Source organism: Aquarana catesbeiana, linkage group LG03 (genome assembly GCF_042186555.1).
Source record: "Aquarana catesbeiana isolate 2022-GZ linkage group LG03, ASM4218655v1, whole genome shotgun sequence".
Lineage (NCBI taxonomy): Eukaryota > Metazoa > Chordata > Amphibia > Anura > Ranidae > Aquarana > Aquarana catesbeiana.
In genome coordinates, this window is record NC_133326.1 from 652,020,704 (window position 1) to 652,045,090 (window position 24,387).

A 24,387-nucleotide genomic window follows, 5' to 3' on the forward strand; every position below is an offset into this window, starting at 1 on the left:
GAAGGAAATACAAAGGCTGCCCTGTGGCTCCATAAATGTTGCTGTTGTTGCATAAGATCCATGCAATTAGCTTACAAAGGTCATCAGCAACCGTCCACGTCTCATGACATGTTGACTTTAACAACACAGGTGGACTTCTAGCTAGTCAGACCTATTTTGAACTTTATGTTGCCTGTCGATTAGGTACAAAAGGGAAACTTGATAACCATGACCTGCAAGTGTCACAGCAAAACCCAAAGCCCCATGTAGGGGTAACCAGAAATACAAGCGACCAAGGACAAGAAACCTTCAAAACATTAGGAGAGGAGAGAAAATGATAAAAAAAAAAAAAAAAAAAAAAAAAAAAAGGCATACTAAGAGTATTTAACCACAAAACCAGAAGGTTTTACCCCCTTCATGACCAGGCCATTTTTTTGCTATTCAGCACTGCGCTACTTTAACTGACAATTGCGCGGTCATGCATCACTGTACCCAAACAAAAATGTATATAATTTTTTAACACAAAAAGAGCTTTCTTTTGGTGGTATTTGATCACAACAGGGATTTTTATTTTTCATTACAGAATACAAAAAAAAAAAAAAAAAAAAAAAAAGCCAGAAAATGAGAAAAATGGAAAAAAAAACAAAAAAAAACAAGATTTTTTTACGTTCTGCTAAAAAACATATCCACCAATGTGTAATGTATGTAATATTTGTCGCTAAGCGGTTAAAAGACACACTATATGGCCAAAAATATGATCGAGTTCATCTGCTTTCAGGTGAAGAGTAGTACATTACAGTATATTGACATTATAGACAACCGAAGACAGTTTGGGGGGGAAGACTGTTTTTTCAGCATGACTGTGCACAAACCCAGCTCCATGAAGGCATGGATTGATGAGTTGGGTGTGGAAGAACTGAAGTGTCCTGCACAAAGCCCTGAACTCAACCCTATAGAAAATCTGAGATGAACTGGAATGGCAATTGCGAGCCAGATCTTCTCAGCCAACATTAATACCCAACCTCATTAATGCTCTTTTGACTTAGCAGGGCCGCCATCAGGGGGAGGGGGACAGCCCATACACAAGTATGCAGAGGAGGGGTGCCGGCTGCTGCCGGAGATCTGGTGGAAATGGGACACAGGCTCAGTTACCCCTCCTGACACCAGATCATCTCCACGGACACCATCAGGAGGAGCCGCTGCTTGGCAGGCGAGAGCTGGGAGGACTGGTGCTTCCTAAGGTGTGTGTGAGAGAGACACTGCCTCCCACCTGTCCCACTGCCCTCCTCCTGTGCCGCTGCCCCCAACCTGTGACACTTACCCCATCTGTCCTGCTGACCCCCTCCGTGACATTTCCCCCTCATGTCCCGCTGCCCCTCTCCTGTGACACTTCCAACTCCTATCCCGCCACCCCCCACCTGTGAAACTTCCCCCTCCTTTCCTGCTGCCCCCATATGATCCCCTTCTGTGACAATTACCCCACCTGTGCCGCTGCCCCCCTCCCGTGGCATTCCCCCCACCTGTCCCACTGCCAAGTAGGAGGAGTAAACGGAGGAGATGGGACTGGAGGAGGACATGGGATGGAAGAGATGGAACTGCAGGAGGAGGAGGAGGACGACGTGGGATGGAGGAGATGGGACTGCAGGAGGATGTGGGATGGAGGAGATGGGACTGCAGGATGGAGGAGATGGCACTAGAGGAGGAAGGGGGCATGGGATGGGGGAGAGGAGACTGGACGAGGAGGACATGGGATGGGAATTTGTGGGATTGCCAGTTGGCAGATTTGGTGGGACGGCCAGTGGGCGGGCCCTGGGGAATGTTGGTGGTCAGGACAGGGGGAGCCCCTAAAGCTGTGTAAGGTGTAAGGGGCCCCAACATTTCTGATGGCTGCCCTGTGACCGAGTCACAAAATTGGAACAGGCACCTTAAAATCTTGTGGAAAGCCTTCTCAAAGAAATAGATGCTGTTATAGCTATGGGGAGCCAACTCCATTTTAATACCCATGACTTTGAAAAGGGATTTCCAACAAGCTCAAAAGGGGTGGAATGGTTAAGGCAGCCTTTCTCAACCTTTTTAACACAGGTGAACCCTTGAAATAGCTTTCCAATCTCAGGGAACCCCTGCTAAAAATGATCATATCTAAAGCTCATGATAGATTAGTGTAATGGTTAGTGAGAAGAATGCTCTTTACATTTGTGGTAATTGGGATGAATAACCCCCTTTGAGATGGCTAAAAAGATCAAATGGTGTCAGTGGTAATTTATCTGAGAGGATGAAATTGCTCAAGGAACCCCTAGCAACCTCTGAAGGAACCCTAGCTGAGAAACCCTGGGTTAAGGTGTCCACACGGACCTCAACCCTACTGAACACCTATGGAATGAATTGGAATGCTATTTACAAGCCTGGGGGGGGGGGGGGGGAGAATCTACTAGCGTTGGTGCACAGAAAATCTGGAGCAGCTGTGCAGAGTAATTGATCAGCTTCTAACTTCAGCTTGTTCAATTAAGCTTGGACAATACAACCTGGAAGTTGATTGGTTACTATGCACAGCTGCACCAGATTCTGTGTGCACCTGTTTTAGTAAATCTCCCCCCAAGATCTTCTTGTCCAACATCAGTACCTGACCTCACAAATTTTCTGTTTGCTGATTGGGCACAAAATCCCACATGCACATTCCAAAATCTCCATATGAATTCATATGGTTTTGGAATAAGATACACAACAAACTCATATAGGTATGATGGCAAAGTGTCCCAAACTTTTGGCCATTTAGTTATATAACTATAAATATATAGGCCCCCCTTTTATAGACAGGAAACATGAAAAAGGTTAAATTAAGGCATTGAAAAAAAAAAAAAAAAAAAAAAAAAAAAAAATATTCCACCCTTTCCTTAAAATGTAATATCTGGATGGTATAACTTGAAATTCGTGCTGCAGGATGCATTGTCGTGTATAAGAGTACGAAGTAACCCGATTGTAGGTTAGTTTTCCCATTGGGCAGAAATCTGGATACTAAAAGCCCCCATTCTATGTGTTCCCTGTTCTAACATTCACAGTCCTGGTGTACAGAAACTGATGTGGGAAGAACTTCATATAGGTGATGGAAAAGACACAGTAAGGCAAGAAGATGAATGAATGGGCATAGATAGAAAGGATATAAAGAAGAGGCAAGATCACCTTTAACAATAAAATTATGAGAAAGAAACAGAACTTAAATAAGCAATAACACAAAATGAATATTCACCATATGGGGTCCAGGTTCACGGCATCATCGTAAGCTAATATGTAGAGACAAAAAGATCCAACAATGAATGCATGCACTGTGGAGACAACCCTGAAAGACAGAAGACATTACTCCAACAATATACACCAAGCTGGGTTACTGTAATAAGATAATACAGGGGTAATAAGACACTCAGGAGCTGGGTTACTGTAATAAGATATTACAGGGGTAATAAGACACTCAGGAGCTGGGTTACTGTAATAAGATATTACAGGGGTAATAAGACACTCAGGAGCTGGGTTACTGTAATAAGATATTACAGGGGTAATAAGACACTCAGGAGCTGGGTTACTGTAATAAGATATTACAGGGGTAATAAGACACTCAGGAGCTGGGTTACTGTAATAAGATATTACAGGGGTAATAAGACACTCAGGAACTGGGATAATGTAATTAGATATTACAGGGGTAATAAGACACTCAGGAGCTGGGTTACTGAAATAAGATATTACAGGGGTAATAAGACACTCAGGAACTGGGATAATGTAATTAGATATTACAGGGGTAATAAGACACTCAGGAGCTGGGTTACTGTAATAAGATAATACAGGGGTAATAAGACACTCAGGAGCCAGGTTACTGTAATAAGATAATACAGGGGTAATAAGACACTCAGGAGCTGGGATAATGTAATTAGATATTACAGGGGTAATAAGACACTCAGGAGCTGGGTTACTGTAATAAGACACTCGGGAGCTGGGTTACTGTAATAAGATATTACAGGGGTAATAAGACACTCAGGAGCTGGGTTACTGTAATAAGATATTACAGGGGTAATAAGACACTCAGGGGCTGGGTTACTGTAATAAGACACTCGGGAGCTGGGTCACTGTAATAAGACACTCAGGAGCTGGGTTACTGTAATAAGATAATACAGGGGCAATAAGACACTCAGGAGCTGGGATAATGTAATTAGATATTACAGGGGTAATAAGACACTCAGGAGCTGGGTTACTGTAATAAGACACTCGGGAGCTGGGTTACTGTAATAAGATATTACAGGGGTAATAAGACACTCAGGAGCTGGGTTACTGTAATAAGATATTACAGGGGTAATAAGACACTCAGGAGCTGGGTTACTGTAATAAGATATTACAGGGGTAATAAGACACTCAGGGGCTGGGTCACTGTAATAAGACACTCAGGAGCTGGGTTACTGTAATAAGATAATACAGGGGTAATAAGACACTCAGGAGCTGGGTCACTGTAATAAGACACTCAGGAGCTGGGTTACTGTAATAAGATAATACAGGGGTAATAAGACACTCAGGAGCTGGGATAATGTAATTAGATATTACAGGGGTAATAAGACACTCAGGAGCTGGGTTACTGTAATAAGACACTCGGGAGCTGGGTTACTGTAATAAGACACTCGGGAGTTGGGTTACAGTAATAAGATATTACAGGGGTAATAAGACACTCAGGAGCTGGGTTACTGTAATAAGATAATACAGGGGTAATAAGACACTCAGGAGCTGGGATAATGTAATTAGATATTACAGGGGTAATAAGACACTCAGGAGCCGGGTTACTGTAATAAGATATTACAGGGGTAATAAGACACTCAGGAGCTGGGGTACTTTAAAAAAAATGGTACAGGGGTAATACGGTACGGGAACTGGGTTCCTGTAATATATATTTGAGTTACAGGCCATGAACTGGGTTACTGCTGAAACACTCAGGAGAAATGATCTAAAAACCTGACTTTTCTGTTGTAGAGGACCTGTTTTTGGGTGGTACATGAATCTCTCATTCGGGTGTTAACATATTTCCATCTGAGATTCCCACCCCACACTCTGCCTCCTCTTTATTGGCCATTGAGCTCTCTGCACTGCATTTTGGGATGGCTGGGGAGAAGCTGGAATACATTTCCAAATGCAATAGAAGGAAGGCTAGAACCCCTGTCGCAATTTTATTGCTGTCCCTATTTTGGACTTTCCCTCTTTCCCTCTTTTCTTGTCTGGAGAAACCAATTGTCACCAAGACAGTAAATGAGAGGAAATCTCCCTGATGGAGCCCCTGATAGCAGTAAAATTCAGACAGGGGGTCCAACCCATCTTTTTTTTTTTTTTTTGCATTTTATGTTTACATGTTTTTTTTATATATATGAAAGTTAGATTAGAGGCACTGTTTATTCCAATGACTTTTACCTGGAGTCCCATTCACACTGTTTTGCCCTGGTGAGCTGTTTGTAGGTGCTGCAGCATCTGGAGGAGAAATTGGGGCTTATGACAGAAAAGAACAGCTGGAAAAACATAAAGCTTCCAGTCACCACGCAGTAACTGAGCAACACACTGTCCACCATTGTTACTTTGCTGGTCACAACCACCACAGGCGACACATGAGGAACAGTAGAATCCTCTGCAGTCAGAGCTGGGGGAGGGGCACTTTGCAGAATTCACCCTTCAACTCGAGAAGCCTGGATCCTCTATAATCCTAGGATGTGTCCAGCATGCAGTCTTCCATGCAGAGCACCATCTACAAAGAAGAAAAGAAAATAAATAAATGGGATTTAGGAGGCAACGTGTGATTTTTTTTTTTTACATGCTGTTATAGAATTTATACCACCTCCCAATTTTTTTTTTCCCAACATAAAATACACAATAGACACAAAATATTAGAAAACAAGTTATCATAGATATCATTTGTTGGTGACAGGTTATAAATCAGTTGCAAAAAAAACAGTAAAATCATAAACTGAACGTTGGCCAAATTCATGTTGCTTAAAGCGGTAGTAAACCGCTGTTTTTTTTTTTTTCTGGAACGTGCAAGGGTAAAGCCATAATGTGCTAGTTTGCATCACATACTAGCACATTATGTGACACTTACCTTAGAATGAAGCTCTTCCAGCGGCAAGCTGTCACCGCTGACAAGGCTTCCACCTTCACCCATCTTCCTTCTGGGTTCGCGGACACCGGCTGTGTGAGTGGCCAGAGCCGCGATTACGTCACTCCCATGCATGCATGCAGGAGCCGCCGTTTATGGCACAGGACTCTTCCTTGGCCGTTCCTTGAGCACATGCGCTGGTGATGTAACCGGAGCATGTACATAAAATATGTCCTAAGCGGTGCACGTTTAGGAGAGATTTACAATACCTATAAGTAAGCCTTATTATAGGCTTACCTATAGGTGCAAATTATGCATGGGAGTTGACTCCCAATTTAAAACTCTCATTAGCTACTTCTCAGGAATATCTAGTTTAAAATTTAAATATTTAAAGGCACTTTAACCGAGGAGGATTAGGACAATGCCTTTTTCTTCTAACATAAATGTATCATCTCCTACTACTTGGTATTCCTAAAGAGGTTGCTAGGCGTTCTTGAACTGTGGTTGGTTGACCTCCCATCTGATGGTACCTACGTAGTCCTGGGTCAAACACCACACTTGGCAGAGCCAGCAGGCAAGACACCAATGATCTTTTTTGCTGTTTATAAGGGTGGCATTCAGGGGCGTAACTAGAAATAGCAGGGCCCCATAGCAAAATGTTGTATGGGGCCCCCCTGCAAACAGCCCCCCCACAGCTGCCCTAGTGTCAATGCAGCGTGACCTGTGCCACATACAGCGTGACCTGTGCCCAATGCAGCCTGGTCTGCCTGTGCCCCATACAGCCCCACCTATGCAGAGGAAGAGGCAAGCCACCCGGATCAGCAGAGAGCGGGATTGCCCGCTGTAATAGCTTTCATTTGAATTTCCTTCCCGGGGCTCATCGTCACATAGCCCCACCTCTTGGCCCGACGCCTTTGATGATGTCACATGTCCCGCATTGGATCGGCGTTCTGTCTATCAAAGGCACCGGGCCAAAAGGTGGAGCTATGTGACGAGAGAGAGAGAGAGAGAGAGAGAGAGAGAGAGAGAGAGAGAGAGAGAGAGAGAGAGAGAGAGAGAGAGAGAGAGAGAGAGAGAGAGAGAGAGAGAGAGAGAGAGAGAGAGAGAGAGAGAGAGAGAGAGAGAGAGAGAGAGAGAGAGAGAGAGAGAGAGAGAGAGATTTGATTTAAGTTAGAGTAGGCAGGTCAAGTCTTTAAGTTGCAGTTACAGTGTATTGTGTGTATATAGATTGTGTATTTATGTGGTGGTTGTGACCAGCAAAGTAACAATGGTGGACAGTGTGTTGCTCAGTTACTGCGTGGTGACTGGAAGCTTTGTTTTTCCAGCTGTTCTTTTCTGTCATAAGCCCCAATTTCTCCTCCAGATGCTGCAGCACCTACAAACAGCTCACCAGGGCAAAACAGTGTGAATGGGACTCCAGGTAAAAGTCATTGGAATAAACAGTGCCTCTAATCTAACACATACATACATACATACACACACACACACACTGTATTCAGTTTAGCTAGATCCTGTTCTTCTCTTCCTAACATACTGACAGGCAGGTGTTTTTACAGTATTTCCAGCTACTGTACTCCATACCCTGCACAGTCTGACCTACAGTATAGCAACCTGCAGCCAGGCGCTTGTGTAGGCTCATTGAAGTATTTCCAGCTACTGTACTGTGTACCCTGCACAGTCTCATCTACAGTAAAGCTACCTGCAGCCAGGTGCTTGTGTAGGCTCTTGACGTATTTCCAGTTACTGTACTGTGTACCCTGCACAGTTGCACCTGCAGTACAGCTACCTGAAGACAAGTGCAGGGGTTATCATACCAATAATACTACAGGCAGTTGATTCTGCTAGCTGCAGTATAATCAATAAAATATATATATATATATATATATATATATATATATATATATATATATATATATATATATATATATATATATATATATATATATATATATATATATATATATATATATATATATATATATATATATATATATATATATATATATCCCAGTTTTGTGCAGCTCACTGCAGGCCAATAGTATGTCTGGAAGGCCAACAAGGAGAGGCAGACAGTCACAAGCCAATAAAAGAGGGCAAGCAGGCTCTGTGTCTAGAGGCAACAGTGCTGGTCGTGGACACAGTGCATCCTCATCAGCACGTGGCCGTGGGACACGCTTGGCCTTTTTTTTTTTTTCGGCAGCTGGCCGCGTTGAGCCGCAACATGCGGAAGACTTGGTCGAGTGGATGACCAAGCCGTCCTCATCCTCTCACCCAGGCTCAGGGTACTTTGCCTGGTAAAGCAGCTGCCAACGCGGCCTCTTCCCTCGGCTCAATGGTATCAGCGACTCCTTCCCTAACCCCACCATGTCCTCCTGAGGAGTCCCTTGAACTGTTTGACCACAGTGTTGGGTACATGCTCCAGGAGGATGCCCAGTGTTTTGAAGGCTCTGATGATGATACTGAGCTAGATGAAGACAGTAACGTGAGCACGGACAGAGGGGGTGCCCAAGAAGGACAGCAATCTGGCAGTCATGTTCCCCCTGCTGCAGCATACTGCCAGGTTTGCTCCAGTGATGAGGAGGGAGGGGACGATGAGGTCACTGACTCCACGTGGGTGCCGGAGGAGGAGGAGGAGGCACATCACCAAACGAGACAGGATGCCCTCCAGGGGCCAGCCTAAGGGCAGCACACTGACTGCATCACACCTCAGAGCTCCGCATGTGCAGGGTGCTGCTGTCTCTGTGTTATTCCAAAATTTCTTTGGTGTGGGCCTTTTTTGAGATGAGTGCATCAGATCGCACCGCTGCTATTTGCAACATATGCCTCGAGCGTATCTCGCGTGGCCAAAACATCTCCCGCTTGGGCACCTGCCATGCAGTTCGTTGGCAAGCGTACCTAAAAGACCCACACCAAAGAACAAAGAGGACCTCTCCTTGCTCCTCATCAGCTGGGATCCCCAACCCCACTATACCTTCAGTCCTCTGAGACCTGCACTGAGAGGAATAAAGGTGTAGAATTAGGTGTGTCACAGCCAGGTACTTGCGGGCAATCGGTTATCGGTACACCGATGTCAGACTGTACCAGGCAAAATTTCCCTGCCCCAGCTGCTGCACCGCAGAAAGAAGTTCGCTCCCAGCCATCCGCATGCCCAGCGGTTGAATGCTAGCTTGGCAAAATTGCTAGCACTTCAACTGCTACCTTTTCAGTTGGTAGACTCTGCCCCCTTCCGTGAGTTTGTGGAATGTGCGGTTCCTCAGTGGCAGGTTCCCAAACGCCACTTTTTCTCATGGAAGGCGATTCCGGCTCTCTACCGGCATGTGGAAGGCAATGTCTTGGCCTCGCTGGACAGGGCGGTCAGCGGTAAGGTGCATATTATCACTGACTTATGGTCCAGCAGGCGTGGACAGGGACGTTACCCAAGTTTTACGGCGCATTGGGCGACTCTGCTGGCAGCTGGGAAGGATGCAGGACAAGGTGCAGTAGTGTTGGAGGTTGTTCCGCCACCACGCCTCCAAAATGCCACTACTGGTGATTCTGACACACCCATCCCCTCCTCTTCTTCTTCCTACATGGCCTCTTCCTGTGCTTTGTCCTCGGAACCAGCGGTGCTCCGTAGGCGTTCAAGGGGCTACGCAAGTACACAGGCCAAAAGATGCCATGCGGTGCTTGAGCTGGTGTGCTTGGGGGACAGGAGCCACACTGGGGCAGAGGTTCTGTCACCTCTGCAGGGGCAGGTTTAGAGGTGGTTGACGCTACGCCAACTTAAGGCAGGAATGATGGTTTGCGACAATGGCACCAACCTCCTCTCCGCTCTCCGACAGGGACAAATGACTCATGTGCCCTGTTTGGCTCACGTCCTTAACTTGGTGGTGCAGCGGTTCTTGGGCAGGTACCCGGGCTTACAGGATGTCCTGAGGCAGGCCAGGAAAGTGTGTGCCTTTACGCCAGTCGTATAATGCCAGTGCTCGGCTGGCACCAAAAGGAATTTAACATGCCCAAGAACCGCCTAATCTGTGACATGCCCACCAGGTGGAACTCAACGTTGGCCATGCTGCAGCTGCTGCACACGCAGCAGAGGGCCATCAATGAGTACCTGTGCGGCTATGGCACCAGGACAGGGTCAGGGGAGCTAGGTTTTTTTTCCCCCACGCCAGTGGGCCATGATCAGGGATGCATGCACTGTCCTGTCACCATTTGAGGAGGCCACGAGGATTTGTGAGCAGTGACAGTGCATGCATCAGTGACACTGTCCCCCTTGTCCACCTGTTGGAGCACACGCTGCGTGGAATAATGGACAGGGCACTTAAAGCAGAACAGAGGCAGGAAGAGGAGGACTTCCTTAGCTCTCAAGGCCCCATTTATCCAGACAGTGTTCCTGCGTGCCCTCCGATCACACAGGAAGAAGACGAGGAGGAGGAGGAGGAGGATTGTGTCAGCATGGGAGGTGGAGCCTGGCACTCAGCATCAGTCTTTAAAGGGATCATTTACAGTCCCAAGAAACCCATGGACTTGTACGTGGCTGGGAGGAGGTGGCTGCGGATCATGTCGTTCTTAGTGACCCAGACGACTCCGGACCAAATGCCTCAGCAAACCTACGCTGCATGGCCTCCCTGATCCTGCAAAGCCTGCGGAAGGATCCTCGTATTCGTTGTATCAAGGAGAGGGATCAATACTGGTTGCCAACCCTCCTTGATCCACGTTACAAGGGTAAGGTTGCGGACCTTATCTTGCCGTCGCAGAGGGAGCAGAGGATGAAACATCTTCGGGAGGCCTTGCAGAAAGGTCTGTGCAACGCGTTCCCAGAGACTGGGAGGTTACAAACTCCTGTTCCTGGACAACGTGCTGCTGAGGCTTCGGTCAGTCAAAGGAGCAGTGGAGAAGGTGGCCGTCTGACGATGCGTTCAGACAATTTAGTCCGCCGCCCAAAGGTATGATCGGTTCCAGCAACCATCGCCAGCGTCTGTTTTACATGGTGCAGGAATACCTAGGGGCAAGATCTGACTTGGACACCTTTCCCACCGAAAATCCTCTGAGTTACTGGGTCTTGAGGATGGATCACTGGCCAGAGCTTGCACAGTATGCAATTGAGCTACTGGCCTGTTCTGCATCCAGCCTTCTTTCGGAACGCACATTCAGTGCTGCTGGAGGCTTTGTAACCGATCACAGGGTGCGTCTGTCCACCGACTCGGTCGATCGACTGACCTTCATAAAAATGAATCAGTCTTGGATCACCACTAGCTACCAAGCACCTGATGCTGATGTAACCGAATAATTTTTTTGGAAATGTCAGATCCCTTCAAAGACTGCCTATGCTGAGTGACTATCCTGTTATTAGTAATTATCCTCTTCCTCCTCAATAATCATGCCGATAGCTTGTAAGAACATTTTTGGTTGTGGGCGCCACCACCAGTGCCTAAGGCCCAATTTTTCAGCCCCTGTTTAACAGGGGCGTGTAAATACAATTTTTGATGCAATTCTTTGCAGCAGGGCTCGTTCCTGCGCTCCAACTAGAGTATCTGTGAGGGGTTACAGTGTTGTGGCACCAGCACCAGTGCCTAAGGCCCAATTTTTCTGCCCCTGTTCAACAGGGACATGCAATTAGAATTCTTGATCTAATATTTCAGAGCAGGGCCCGTTTCTGCACCCACCAAGAGTAACTGTGAGGACTTACAGTGTTGTGGCACCAGCACCACTACCACCAAAGGCCCAATTTTTCTGGCCCTGTTCAACAGGGGCATGCAATTACAATTCTTGATCTAATATTTCACAGCAGGGCCCTGCTGCAGAGTATATAGGGCAGGCCCCTACTTTCAAACATCCAACTTACAAACGACTCCTACTTGCAAACGGAAGGGAGATGAAATCTACCCCTAGGAAGGTAAATTCTCTACTGTAAGAGTTAATATGGGAAAAACGTTTCTCCTTTCCTTATGCTTTATCACCAATCCTTGTTTCACTAAAAACCCCAAATTTTCAAAAAACATTTGTCATTGGGACAAAGAGTGAGGTGAAATCTTCTGAAGAGGAGCACAGACAGCAAAACAAATGTCACAGGGGTGATAACCGTTCCCTATGTTTTCACAAAAAAATTAAAATAGATTTTTTGGCTGGAGCTAAACACGTTAAAAATGTACCAGTTCAAAATTACAAAATAGATTCTACTTAACAAACCTACAGTCCCGGTCTTGTTTGCACGGCCTGTATACTGCTGTTTAGAGTATATAGGGCCTGGTAATGGACTGGGGGTACCCATACCGTTTGTCTCATTGATTTTCATCCATATTGCCAGGACCCGACATTACATTAAAGCCGCAAGCAGTTTTAAATGACTTTTATTCCTTTAAAAATGGCATTTTGTGCAGGGACTGTTCTAAGCACGGGAAACACGCGCCACTTTACAGGCATACTATAGACACCCCCCAGATACGATATTTGAAGGAATATTTCACTTTCTTTTTTTTTTATTTTAAGCATCATTAAAATCACTGCTCCCAAAAAAACAGCCGTTTTTAAAACTTTTTTTTGCATTGATATATGTCCCCTGGGGCAGGACCCGGGTCACCAAACCCTTTTTAGGACAATACCATGCAAATTAGCCTTTAAAATTAGCACTTTTAATTTCGAACGTTCGAGTCCCATAGACATCAATGGGGTTCTAACGTTTGTGCAAATTTTCGGTCCGTTCGCAGGTTCTGGTGCGAACCGAACTGGGGTGGTGTTCGGCTCATCCCTAGTAAGGAGCATTATTCTCACTGACCACCAATGTAGGACATTCTTCTCACTGGCCACCAAAGAATTAATTTCAGCAGGGGTTCCCTTAGACCTGAAATTATTTAGAAGGAAGGCATTTTTACCACCACTGTAAGGGGGGCATTCTTACCACTGACTACCAATGTAAGTGGCATTCTTCTCACTGGCCCCCCAATGTAAGGGGCATTCTTTTCACTGACCACCAAAGAATTTTATTTTAGCAGGGGTTCCCTTAGACCTGAATTTATTTCAAGTGTTCCTTCAGAAAGGTTGAGAAAGTCCACTCTAGATGGTATAAAATAACTATAAAATAACCTCTAGGGGTGTCAAACTCAATTTCATCACAGGCCGCATCAGCATTATGGTTGCCCTCAAATGGGTAGTTTTACCTGTAATGCCCCGTACACACGATCAGACTTTCCAACAACAAAACCGTGGAATTTTGTTCGAAGGGATGTTGGCTCCAACTTGACTTGCATACACACGGTCACACAAATGTTGGCCAACAATTACGAACGTAGTGATGTACTATGTGGTTTTTCAGCTCTTTAGCGCCACCCTTTGGGCTCCTTCTGCTAATTTCGTGTTAGCAGAAGTTTGGGGAGTGTTGATTCGTGCTTTTCTGTTTTGCGTTTTTTTATTTTGCGCTATTATTTTTGATATCACTTGGAAAAAAAAAAAAAAAAGCCTTTGAAAATTTGTTTGCAACAACTCCATCAGTATCACCAGCAAAGCAGCTTCATTATTATCCCATTAAAGAAGATGAGAATTGTGCGCTGCATTTTGTGATTTCATAATTTGCCACGTCACAAATGTTAATTCTCCATTACGAACACTAGTTTACAAGACTGACCGCTTCTGCTTCTGAGCATGCTTGGACTTTAGTGCGCCGGACTTGTGTACCCACAATCGGACTTTCCGACAACAAAGTTTTGTTGGCGGAAAATTTAAGAACCTGCTAGCCAACATTTGTTGGCGGAAAGTCCGAAACAAACGTGCGATGGAGCATACACACGGTCGGACTTTCCAACAACAAGCTCACATCCAACATTTCCCGTCGGAAAATCCGACCGTGTGTACGCGGCATTAGACTATATAAATGTATCTACTCTTTATCCTAATAAAAAGACTTTCTTTTGCCTATAATTGCATATTAGTGGTTTTAGTAATAACTTAAGGCTTACGCTTCGAAGGGCAGGTGCAGATCGGCATGAAGTCCACTCACACTCCTGTAGCAGATGATGCAAGTCTAAAAAAGGAGGGTTGCACACAATTGGTATTATCCACAAGTAACTTTATTTGAGACTGCACAGAACATGGTTCTGCCATTGTGTTCTGTCTGGGCAGCCTCCAATAAAGTTTTTTTGTGACTGATACCAGCAGTGTGTGACCCTCCGTTTCAACTGGCATAGAATTGTATCGCTCAGATAAGCACTATAAGCAAATGTCCAGACCCCTCCCCCCCCCCTTACCTCAGGTGTCAAGAGCTTCCCTTACCATCAGAATTCAAGAGTCCTCCCACCCTTTCTTACATCACAGTGCACCCTCCTTTCCATGTGCTACTGCTGAGAAGGAGCTGGGGCAGAGCTGGGAAGCAGAAAGTGCAGAATCTGGAGCAGAACCACAGGAAGGCCGGAGTCAGCTGCCAGAGTCTGCTAAATGCTGAGGCCAGGGGAGGCAAAGAAGAGGGGGGTGCTGTGGCTGCATAGAGAGGTGCAGGATCTGAAGGAGGAGTTCTGTGATCTTCTCTGTTGCCGACTGCAGAAAACAGAGGCGGCAGAGAGGAGCCTCTCTACGGCTGCACAAAGAAGCGCAGGATCTGGTGGAGGAGTTCTGTCCTCTCTGGCTGCTGAGACAAGGTGTGTGCGGAGACGAGGGGGGTGCCAAAGCTAAAGAAGAAGAGGTGCAAGGTCCACATGAAATGGCCTGGGGGGGGGGGGGGGGGGGGGGGTTTGGCCGGATTCAACCTGTAGACCTAGTGGTTGCTCTAGACCAGCGGTTCTCAACCTGGGGGTCGCGACCCTCTGGGGGGGGGGGGGGGGGGGGGATTCGATTGCCGATTTGCCAGGGGGTCTCGGCCAGCGAGATGTCACTTCCAGGAGACGAGAGACCGCACGGAAGCGACGTTCCGTCAGCGCCATCTTGGTACTCTCATTTCGCAGTAAGGCTACACTTAGAAGTCGGCAAGCGGACATGTTTTTACACCCACCAAAGTCTGCTTGCTGAGGACGAGTCTACCAAGATGGCGGCGACGAAACATCTTTTCCGGTTAACACAGACGGCTTGCTGATTCTGACAGAACACCAGTGATTTGGCAAGTCAGAGATACTAATTAATGAAAGCATTTTCGTACATCAATTGCCGCCACTGTGCCATCAAACGCCGCCACTGTGCCATCAATTGTCGCCACTGTGCCCATCAAATGCAGCCACTGTGCCCATCAATATCCACCACTGTGCCATCAAACGCAGTCACTGTGCCCATCAAACAGTCACTGTGCCATATCAAAAGCTCCCACTGTACCATTAAATGCTGCCCCCGTGCCATATCAATGCTCCCAATGTGCCCCGCCGCCCGCCCGGCACTTAGAATGCCCCACCGAGAGACAGGGTATTTGTAACTTATATGTTAAATAAATATTTTGCGCTGTATATTACAGATTGTTTTTGTGATTAATCACTACGCTTTAAGATGTTAAATTTGTAGGAATGAAAATACATCCTGCATATCAGATATTTATATTTCGATTCATAACAGTCGTATAATTACAGCAATGAAATGACCAACGAAAATAATTTTACTGTTAGGGGTCCCCACAACTTGGGAAATTTTATCAAGGGGTCACGGCACTAGAGAGGTTGAGAACCACTGCTCTAGACCATCCATTCTCAACCAGGGTTCCGTAGAACCTTAGGATATCTTTAGAGGTTGTTAGGGGTTCTTTGACAAGTCAACATTGCTGTATTAATCTCCCCTCTACATTGACCACCAAATGTAGAGGGGGCAATTTTCCACTGAAGATTAATGTAAGGGCAATTTCTTTCTACAACTTACAAATTGTGTGCTTGTTTCATGAGTTTTAGATATTATTAAAAGCAGGGTTAATCGAGACCTGAAAATCATTTCAAGGGCTCCTCCTCGGTTATACAGTGCCTTGAAAAAGTATGTATACCCCCTTGAAATTTTCCACATTTTGTCATGTTACAGCCAAAAACGTTAATGTATTTTATTGGGATTTTAGAGAGACCCAGTTTCTCTATATAGAGATGGTTTCCAAATACAACGGAAGTATGTTGGAGATACAGAGAGGAAAGGGGAAATAATTGGTGGGAATGTTCATTAATTTGTACATTTTGGTCCCAAATATTCAAAATACATAATAAAAGCCATGGATAAACATTTTCTCCTTCACCCCAATCATATCTCTTTATTGGAAAACCCACTATCACACCTCCACTGTGCCAATGGGTCGGTATAGTCAATGACATATCTAACATTTGTAAATCACAAAATAAACAAAGATTCAACCATAAATTTAAATATTTAAAAAGGTGACCCTGTTATATTAAGCATGTTTGCACAAGATCAAACTCATCTGGTTTCAAGATGGTGGGGGTAGGCTTGTAGAGAGTAGTTCTTTTGGTATCTCTTACAGTGTAAACCTTTTCAAAGGCAGACAAGGTGTCTTGACAGTATACTAAGGATGCGGTCATAAATATAGATATTTCAAATCTTATCATATACCATGAAGATAGCTAAATCAGGTTTACGCGATTGGTTTGAAATTGTCTATTTGACTGCTGCGATTATACAGTGCTTTGAAAAAGTATTCATACCTCTTGAAATTTTCCACATTTTATCATGTTAGAACCAAAAACGTAAATGTATTTTATTTTCCAATATTTTTATTGAGGTTTTCAAGACAGATAAAAAAATTAAAGGAATTGAACAAAAATTCCATAAACCTGTATCGTGATACAGTAGATATACGGGAAGAGTATATTGATATCTTCTAACCTGCTACTGCCTATGTCTCGACAAACCACATTAGGTTATTCTATAAAAGTAATATTCATGTAACTTAACAGATACATTTTGGTTTCCCCGTCGCTCCTCCAAAAACGGTATGGGGGGGATTAAACCATGTCAGCATGGCCGTAAGGCCAGTATCCTCTTTCTCATTCATTATGGAATCAGTGAGATCCAGTTCATAAATTAGGACCTTGAACGGGTGCTATAGCCTCACCTTCAATACCTTATTCTTTACTAGAGATCTCCCATTGTCTATCTCCCTGGTATTGCAGGGAGAATAAAGGAGAGGAGATAACCAAGAGAAAGAGGAAAGAAAAGAAAAGAAAAGGAGGAAGAAGTACGGAGAGGAAGAAAGTGCACTCCATAATATGAATCTGTCTGATCTCTGATGCTTCACAAGTGATCAGACTAGTATTTAATCCAAGGTTCACAAATTTTATCAAATATGGCTTGTTTGTCAAGTAAGATTGCAGAGAGGTGCTCATTTACCATGATCCACGACAGCTTGATTGTCACCAAGTCGAAGGGGTTCGTGGGTGGTCTTCAGGACCTAGCCATTTAGTTCCTAGCTGCTGTGAAGATAAATGCTATGAGTTTCTTTGCATGCCTCGGTGTCTCGTCGGCTGGACATCCCAGTAGTGCGTGCTGTGGTGATTTAATTAGGTTCACCTGTGCTGGTGAGTAAATAAAATTGTACATAGGGATCCAGAAGCACCTTACTTTTGGACAAGACCACCATGTGTGCAGTACTGTGCCTTCCATGTCATAACTTTGAAAACAAAAAGGAGGTAGCCCCTTGGACATACGCAGCCACTCTCACCGGTACCATGTACCATCTCATCAGAACTTTATAGCTAGCTTCAATTAATGGAGGTATTTTTGTACGATTTCAAAGCACACGGTGTCATTTTAAACCACTCATCTGCTTCAAACGTCTCTCCCGGTTCTTGTTCCCATTTCATCATATAGAACAACTCTTCTGACTTGGAAGTCAGTATGTTAGAAATATTTGAGATATGACCGGTATGTTTATTGAAGGACCTGCGCAAATACTCTATTGAAGTAGAGGCGGTGAAATCAGACGCATGCTGCAGAGACATCAAGAAATGTACGATCTGAACATAATGAAAGATTTCCAAAATTTGGAAGTTGGCGTTTTTCTCATAGGGTTTGTTTCGATAAGATACCTCTATGTTCACAGAAGTCAGCAATACATAAACCCTTTTTGTCCACCAGGCAAAAGTTTGGGGTATTGAGACCTGGGGTGAAATCCGGATTACAGACCAGAGAAGCTATAGGAGTCTTCGATAATCTAAACGTAAATTTATTTTACTGGGATTTTATATGGTAGAACAACACAAAGTGGCAAATAATTGTGAAGTAGAAGATAATAAATGGTTTTCAACATTTTTTACAAATAAATATGTGAAAAGTGTGGTGTGAGTTTGTATTCAGCCCCCCCCCCCCCCCCCCCCCCGAGTCAATACTTTGTAGAATTACCTTTCATTGGCAATTACAGCTGCTTTTTGGGGATGTCTCTATCAGCTTTGCACATCTAGAGAGTGACATTTTTGCTGATTCTTCTTTGCAAAATAGATCAAGCTCTGTCAGATTGGATAGAGAGCATCTGTGAACAGCAATTTAAGTCTCAGCCACAGATTCTCAATTGGATTTAGGTCTGGACTTTGACTGGGCCATTCTAATACATGAATATGCTTTGATCTAAACCATTCCATTGTAGCTCTGGCTGTATGTTTAGGGTCGTTGTCCTGCTGGAAGGTGAACCTCCGCCCCAGTCTGAAGTCTTTTGCAGACTCTTACAGGTTTTCTTCTAAGATTGCCCTGTATTTGTCTCCATCCATCTTCCCATCAACTCTGACCAGCTTCCCTGTCCCTGCTGAAGAAAAACCATCACTACAACAGGATACTACCACCACATTTCACGGTGGGGATTGCGTTTTCAGGGTGATGTGCAGTCGTAGTTTTCCGCCACACATAGAGTTTTCCTTTAAGGCCAAAAAGTTCAATTTTGGTCTCATCTGACCAGAGCACCTTCTTCCACGTGTTTGCTGTGTCCTACACATGGCTCCTCACAAACTGCAAACGGGACATCTCATGGATTTCAACAATGGCTTTCTTCTCGCCACTCTTCCGTAAAGGCCAGATTTGTGGAGTGCACGACTAATATTTGTCCTGTGGACAGATTCTTCCACCTGAGCTGTGGATCTCTGCAGCTCCTCCAGAGTTACCATGGGCCTCTTGGCTGCTTCTCCGATTAATGCTCTCCTTGCCCAGCCTGCCAGTTCAGGTGGACGGGTATGTCTTGGTAGGTTTGCAGTTGTGCCATACCCCTTCCATTTTCGGATGATGGATTGAACAGTGCTCCGTGAGATGTTCAAAGCTTGGGATATTTTTTTATTTTTTATTTTTTTATAACCTAACCCTGCTTTAAACGTCTCCACAACTTTATCCCTGACCTGTCTGGTGTATTCCTTGGCCTTCATGATGCAGTTTGTTCACTAAGGTTCCCAAACAAACCTCTGAGGGCTTCACAGAATGGCTGTATTTATACTGAGATTAAGTTACACACAGGTGGACTCTATGTACTAATTAGGCGACTTCTGAAGGCAATGGGTTCCAGTAGACTATAGTTAGGGGTATCAGAGTAAAAGGGGGCTGAATACAAATGCATGCCACACTTTATAGATATTTATTTGTAAAAAAAAGAAAGAAAAAAAAATTGAAAACCATTTATCATTTTCCATCCACTTCACAATTATGTGCCACTTTGTGTTGGTCTAGCACATAAAATCCCAATAAAATACATTTGTTTTTGGTTGTAACATGACAAAATATGGAAAATTTCAAGGGGTATGAATACTTTTTCAAGGTACTGTAAATAGTTAACTTTTTTTTTTTTTTAGTTGTTTTAAGGGGGGCAGCCTCACTGGTTGTCCATTCCGTAATCTTGTTCAAGCTGTCAGTTGTATCTTGCATCTGAAGAGCTCCAACACCACACTCCCAACTGCCCTCCAGAAGGAGAGGGCTACCTGGCACCATATATGCTTATTACAGTTATTTATATAGTGTTGACAATTTAAGCAGCACTATACATATACAGTATAGTTCATTCATATCAGTCATTTAGGGAACTTACAAGCTAAGACTCCTATCACAAATACATACACATGGGCCAAGTTAGACAGGAGCCAATTAACCTGCTAGTATGTCTTTTGAGTGTGGTTGGAAAACCAGAGTACCTGGAGGAACCCAGGGAGAACATTCAAACTTCATTCAGTTAGTGTTTTCATTGAGGTTCAAAATGGAGTCCCTAGTGCTGCAGGTCGGAAATGCTACCCCGTTTCCCCGAAAATAAGACCTAGCGTGATTGTCGGTGATGGCTGCAATATAAGCCCTACCCCCCAAATAAGCCCTACCCTGTTTCCCTGAAAATAAGCCCTACCCTGAAAATAAGATCTACAAGGACTTTAACTAGGGCTTATATTGCAGCCATCACCGACAATCATGCTAGGTCTTATTTCAGGGAAACAGGGTAACCACTAAGCCCTTGTCAAGGGACACTTTCAATAACAATATGAAGAACTGGAGGGAAAGCTTTATGAAGTCTAGCTGGGGTAGAAAACCACCTATGCTGTAACTTGGATTCTTCCTCTTTGAGGTTTACAATCTTTGAAATTTAGAAAGTTGCACGAATATATTATTCCAATTCGTGTGTGAAGCTGGGGGACCTAGACCCTTTTACCATTTGGCATCAAAAAGTAGGCAGGTCCTGTTGTGCATATGGGAATAAAAAGGTCGAGACGAGCGCTTTTGCTCCACGCATTGTGTTGCAGATAGTTTAAAAAGGTTTTGGGGAGGAATTTGGCAGTTTTTCAGGGTTAGGAAAAACAACGTGTTTGAGCTGGCGATACCTAAACAGCTCCCGCCGGGGTGCCCCTCCAGTATTCTGTAGTAAGGATAAAAGAGATCAATCTCCCCCACTGCCAAAGGCCTTTAATGCAACAACTCTTTTGTATACACCACCAATGAAATGCTGAATCTTGGTATGCCATTGAGAATTCTGAATTGATGAAAATGGGCTGTAGAATAGAGTGCCCATTCACTAGTTTATATTTATGCCGGAGGGATGGAGAAAAACCACATGATTTATTTGCACCTGCAGATATGTGTTCAAACGGTTGAGCGCCTCACAGCAGCAGCTGCATCATTATAGAGTAATTTAATGGAGATACATTCAAAGAACTAAGTTGAGCTGCAAAATAATAAAGTTTGTGTGCATTTGTAATGAGAATAGGAGCTGCCTTAGTTTTAGTATCTGTTGTGGTAAGGTATATCAAAGTATGTTGGGGTATAGGACTTGGGAAGTGGGTTGAAGCACGATTATATTACCTTCCTTAAACTCCAGCATGGCTTTCCTTCATTTATGTACATTGGGCATTTAAGCCTTTTAAGTAACTAAAAGGCAACATTATCCACCCCACCCCACCCCCATTTTGGAGGATTATAACCCCTGTCATTTGTTTGCCATCTGTGTCCCATACCATAGGGGAGATTTCCCTTCACTTCCTGTCCCATAGCCAAAACAGGAAGTGAGAGGAGGTTCTTGAGGTCTAGTTCTGTGAGGTTCCCCTCTGGATGTGGATCACAAGAATGCTAAAGAGGGACAGAGAGAGACAAGGCCCCAGGGTCACCATGCTGCTCCATGGGGGGAACTCTTGGCGATCGGGGAAAATATTTTTTTAACTTTGGGGTGAAGTTGCGATGTTACATCCTTTCTCCATTGAGATCCACCTCCTGAGATTAACATCCTGAGATGGGCCAGATCAGACCAATAATGCCCATGTGAATGGGGGGCCTAAACGTGGATTTGATAGGAACTGCCAGTTGATGTGTTGTACCCTAATGCCTCGTACACATGATCAGACTTTCCGACAACAAAACCGTGGATTTTTGTTCGAAGGATGTTGGCTCCAACTTGTCTTGCATACACACACACGCTTGTTGGCCAAAAATTACGAAAGTTGGAACGTGGTGACGTACAACAAGCCGAGAAAAAAGGAAGTTCAATAGCCAGTGCGGCTCCTTCTGCTTGATTCCGAGCATGCGTGAACTTTTGTGTGTCAGACTTGTGTACACACAATCGGAAATTCCGACAAACTTTTGTTGGCGGAAAATTTGAGAACCTGCTAGCCAACATTTGTTGGCGGAAAGTCCGACAACAAATGTTCGATGGAGCATACACACGGTCGGACTTTCAGCCAACAAGCTCACATTCAACATTTGCTGTCGGAAAATCCGATCGTGTGTACGGGGCATAAGGCTCTTTTTACATAGATGCCTTTGCATCCGTGTCGGGGTCAATCTGACTCTTTATGTACTCCTGTGCTTTTGTAAGCAACAGATTAAAAAAAAAACAGACCCATTGTCTTCCTAAAGGGAAACTGATGCTGACAGATGTACAATGCTGTGAAAAAGTATTTGCCCCATTTCTGATTTTTTTTTTGAATATTTGTCACACTTAAATGACTCAGATCATCAAACAAACTTTATTATTACACAAAGATAACCCAAGTAAATACAAAAATATGATTGATTTTTATAACAGCTTACCTGTAAAAATCCTTTTCTTTAGAGGTACATCACGGGACACAGAGCCTCAGTTATTTTATTACTGATGGGTTATATAGGGTATCACTAGGTGATTGGACACTGGCACACCCTAGACAGGAAGTTCAACCCCCTATATAATCCCTCCCTTTCCTGGGGATACCCCAGTTTTGTAGCAAAGCAATATAAGTGTATTAGAAGAGGGGCGGGACCTCTGTGTCCCGTGATGTACCTCAAAAGAAAAGGATTTTACAGGTAAGCGGTTATAAAAAATCCTATTTTCTTTCTCGTACATCACGGGACACAGAGCCTCAGTAAATTACTGATGGAATATCCCAGAGCAATGCTACCTGAGGGGAGGGGAACCACAACAAAGTAGGATGTAATCAGACCTGAGGACCTTGTGCCTCTGCCTGCAGCACACTACGCCCAAAGGCGATATCCTCATGCCTTCTTACATCCACCTGATAAAATCTGGTGAATGTATGGACTGAAGACCAGGTTGTAGCCTTACAGATTTGAGCCATAGAGGCCCGGTGATGCACTGCCCAAGAAGCACTAATAGCCCTTGTGGAGTGTGCCTTGATCTGAAAAGGTGGAATTTTTTGTTTCAAACCATAAAGCTTGAACAATCACTTGCCGGATCCATTTCGAAATGGTAGAATTCAACGCTGCCTGTCCTCTATTAGGACCTTCTGGCAATACAAACAAAACATCCGTTTTGCGAATTTGAGTAGTCACTTCCAGGTAGACTTTAACCGCTCTCACTACATCCAAAGAATGTAGTGACCTTTCTTCCGTAGAACAGGGATCTGGAAAAAAGGAAGGCAGAACAATATCTTGGTTTAAATGAAAACCTGAAACCACCTTTGGTAGAAAGCTAGGATGAGGGCGCAAAACCACTCTATCCTTGTGCATGATCAAATAAGGCTCTTTACAGGAAAGAGCTGCTAATTCTGATACTCTTCTAGCAAAAGAAATGGCTACCAGAAAAATTAATTTCCTGGTCAACAAGACCAAAAGGAATCTGACGTATTGGTTCAAAAGGCTGTTTCTGTAAAACTGACAGAACCAAATTCAAGTCCCAGGGGTTTAGGGGCGCTTAACCGGAGGATTAGGACACGTTACCCCCTGTATAAAGTTTCGGACCAAAGAATGCGAAGCAAGCGGCCGTTGAAATAATACTGACAAGGCCGAGACCTGGCCCTTGATGGTACTCAAGGCCAGCTTCATTTCTAATTCCATTTGTAGAAAATCAAGAATTCTTCTTATGACATATTTTCTGGGATGCCAACCCCTGGATACACACCAGGAGACATAAGCTTTCCAGACTCTATGATAAATCATTCTGGAAGCTGGCTTCCTTGCATTGATCAAGGTACAAATCACAGGACCTGAAAGCCCACGACTCTTCAGAACGTGGTTTTCAATAGCCAGACCGTCAAATTTAGCGTTTGTAAGGCAGGATGGAACACTGGACCTTGGGATAGCAGGTCTGGACGTGACGGTAGGGTCCACGGGGGACCTACTGCCATTTTTACTATTTCTGCATACCAAGCTCTTCTGGGCCACGCTGGGGCCACCAGAAGTACCAACTTCTTTTCCTGCCCGATTCTGCGAAGAAGTCGTGGCAGTAGCAAAATAGGAGGAAATGCATAAATCAGGGAGAACTGATGCCATGGAGTCACCAACGCATCTGTCCCGCATGCAAGAGAATCCCTTGTTCTTGACACAAAGTTGTCGATCTTGTTGTTGAACCTGGATGCAAAGAGATCTACATCCGGAACCCCCCATCTTTGGCATATGGCCAAGAAGACGTCGGGGTGAAGAGACCATTCCCCTGGGAATAACTGCCGGCGTCTTAAGTAGTCCGCCTGCCAGTTCTCTAC

The 24,387-nt window shown here is 44.5% G+C and overlaps 1 protein-coding gene across 5 annotated transcripts in view; it reads right to left on the reverse strand.

Moving 5' to 3' along the window:
• LOC141133345 (TLC domain-containing protein 4-A-like) overlaps positions 1–24,387 on the reverse strand; it is a 112,762-nt gene that overhangs the window by 23,399 nt on the left and 64,976 nt on the right. For all 5 annotated transcript variants that reach the window (XM_073622672.1, XM_073622667.1, XM_073622669.1 and 2 more), the window contains 2 exons: positions 5,413–5,740; positions 3,224–3,313 (listed from right to left, as the gene is read on the reverse strand). In XM_073622672.1, the coding sequence (XP_073478773.1) occupies positions 3,224–3,313; positions 5,413–5,567 (245 nt within the window). In that variant the 5' untranslated portion in view covers positions 5,568–5,740. The remainder of the gene's footprint in view (positions 1–3,223; positions 3,314–5,412; positions 5,741–24,387) is intronic.